General features: G+C 31.8%; 1 protein-coding gene across 1 annotated transcript; it reads left to right on the forward strand.

Annotated features, from left to right (window-relative positions):
* Positions 1 to 591: 591 nt before the first annotated feature.
* Positions 592 to 1976, forward strand: LOC111479540 (palmitoyl-monogalactosyldiacylglycerol delta-7 desaturase, chloroplastic-like). Its single transcript, XM_023124238.1, has 4 exons — positions 592 to 913; positions 1007 to 1354; positions 1429 to 1535; positions 1616 to 1976. The coding sequence occupies exons 1-4, from the start codon at positions 614 to 616 to the stop codon at positions 1842 to 1844; spliced, it is 984 nt and encodes a 327-aa protein (XP_022980006.1). The 5' UTR covers positions 592 to 613; the 3' UTR covers positions 1845 to 1976.
* The last annotated feature ends 381 nt before the right edge of the window (positions 1977 to 2357 follow it).

The following is a 2357-nucleotide window of genomic DNA, read 5'->3' on the forward strand; positions in this document are numbered from 1 at the left end:
ATTGATACGGTATCATATTTAATATTTGATTAAAATGGAATTAATATCTATAATTAAAAAATGCTGCCACATGAAAAATAAACAAATAATATTACATGCTATTTAATTTCATTAATCATAACATTCGAAAACAAATTATTAATGATATTCGGAAATGGTTGATATACTGAAAGTAAATTTGAAATTTTGTCCCTTTTATTTTCTTTTATCTAGAAATTTAGACTTATTTTCTCAAGATTCATTTGTCAAATTTTAATTTTATTTCAATTTAAACTTTTATGAATTAACCTCTTTGTAATATTATAGAGATGATTAGCTTGCTATCTACAAGCGAGCCTTCACGGATTCTAATAGCCCACCGAGTCTCTATCTTTTGGAATAACTTTATATATGCATATAATGAGTTGACTAAAAATGTGTATTTCTTTAGTTCTGAACGAGGAAAATGATGGAATAATTGTTATAAATAATAAGAGTAATGATCTAAACGTTCATAATAGAGTATTGGTTTGGTGGGTGGAGAGAATGATTAGATTGAGACTAAAATTGCACTATAAATATAGAGGGTAGAACAGGTGGCTAATTAACTCGAACCACACCAAAGCGCAGCAAAATGGGCACTTCAAAACAAGAATCAAAGCACATGGCGAAGCCTGAAATGCCATTTTGTAGCAGAAAATGGACCAACAGAGAGAAACTTGTTACAGTTACCTTTTCCATTATCCACATCCTTTGCATTTTTGCACCATTCCAATTCACTTGGAATGCGTTTTGGGTCGCGGTTGCCTTATACATCATTTCAGGTCTCTTTGGAATAACTATTTCGTATCATCGAAATCTTTCACATAGAAGTTTTAACCTTCCTAAATGGCTTGAATACTTATTCGCATACTGTGGAACTCATGCATTTCAGGTTTGATATTTTTTATTCTACTTTTTCAAATCTCAAAACATTTTCACTATTACTCGAAATTTTTTATTTATATTTACTTTGTTTGGATTACAGGGTGATCCAATCGATTGGGTGAGTACTCATAGATGTCATCATCAAAATGCTGATACCGAAAGAGATCCACATAGTCCTACTCAAGGATTTTGGTTTAGTTACTTGATATGGTTTTTGGATTCCATAACTTTGACTAATAAAGTTTGTCCAGAGTACTTTATTGATAGTAAGGATACAAAAAAAGGCGTTTTTACTTTGGTTTTGAAGTATGGAAGGCCAAATAATGTTAGTGATTTGGAGAAACAAACCTTTTATAGGTTTATTCATGACACATACATTCTTCATCCAATAGCTCTTGCAATCCTTCTCTACTTTGTTGGAGGAACACCCTTTGTTATATGGGGAATGGTAAATTAAAATCTCTCTCTAATTCTTTTCCTTTCCTTTCAGTTATCGTAATAGAATTTCTATTCATTTTGCAGTGCGTGAGGATCGTCATGTTATTTCACACAACCTTTATGGTAAATTCAATTTGTCATTCATGGGGAAAACAACCATGGAACACAAAAGATTTGAGTAGAAATAATTGGTCAGTTTTTTTTTTATTTTTTTATTGTTAAGGTTTATTTGTTGTATCTTGCAATTTATTAGGGTTCTTTGTGTTCTTAGGTGGTTGAGTTTGATATCATTTGGAGAAGCTTGGCACAATAATCATCATGCATTTGAGTATTCAGCTAGGATTGGGGTTGAATGGTGGCAGCTCGATATTGGTTGGTACGTTATTTTGTTTCTTCAGACCATTGGAGTGGCCACTGATGTAAAACAACCCTCTCGAACTCACAAGCAAAGGCTAGCTATGGACAAACCAAAAGAAGGCGTTTCAAAATCATTAAAATAATTTTTTTAATTTCTTCAATAAATATTTGAGAATTGAAAAATTAATTATGCCTAATGTTTGTGTGCTTTGTTTAGAAGATTTAATTCAGTTACCTGTTACCAAATTGATGTATTATTATGTATGTCAGATGTGAATAATGGCCTAACGTATTTTTTATCGAATGCTTGGTTCCGATCTTATGTATGTTGAACTTTAAATATATGCATATATGCATATATCATATCTAATTTATATTAAGATAATTACTCCATATATGTCATGAGGCTCATGTCTTGATTACATAACGTCTTCCCGTACTCAACAAGAATTCATGTGGGTCTTTATTTGCATAAAATAATTTAAACTTTCGAAGAGTTGAAAGTAGTAGGAAAGAATCGGAACGTAATAGACCCAAGTCAAATCTGATTAGGTTCAAACCCATCAGATGGAATGAAAGGAAGCAAGGTACCTCGTATTATATTCGACTAGCTTCAAAGAGTTCAAGTGGGATGAAATTAAGCAAGGAACTTCTCT

The sequence above is a fragment of the Cucurbita maxima genome, unplaced genomic scaffold (assembly GCF_002738345.1).
Source record: "Cucurbita maxima cultivar Rimu unplaced genomic scaffold, Cmax_1.0 Cma_Scf00005, whole genome shotgun sequence".
Taxonomy (NCBI): domain Eukaryota; kingdom Viridiplantae; phylum Streptophyta; class Magnoliopsida; order Cucurbitales; family Cucurbitaceae; genus Cucurbita; species Cucurbita maxima.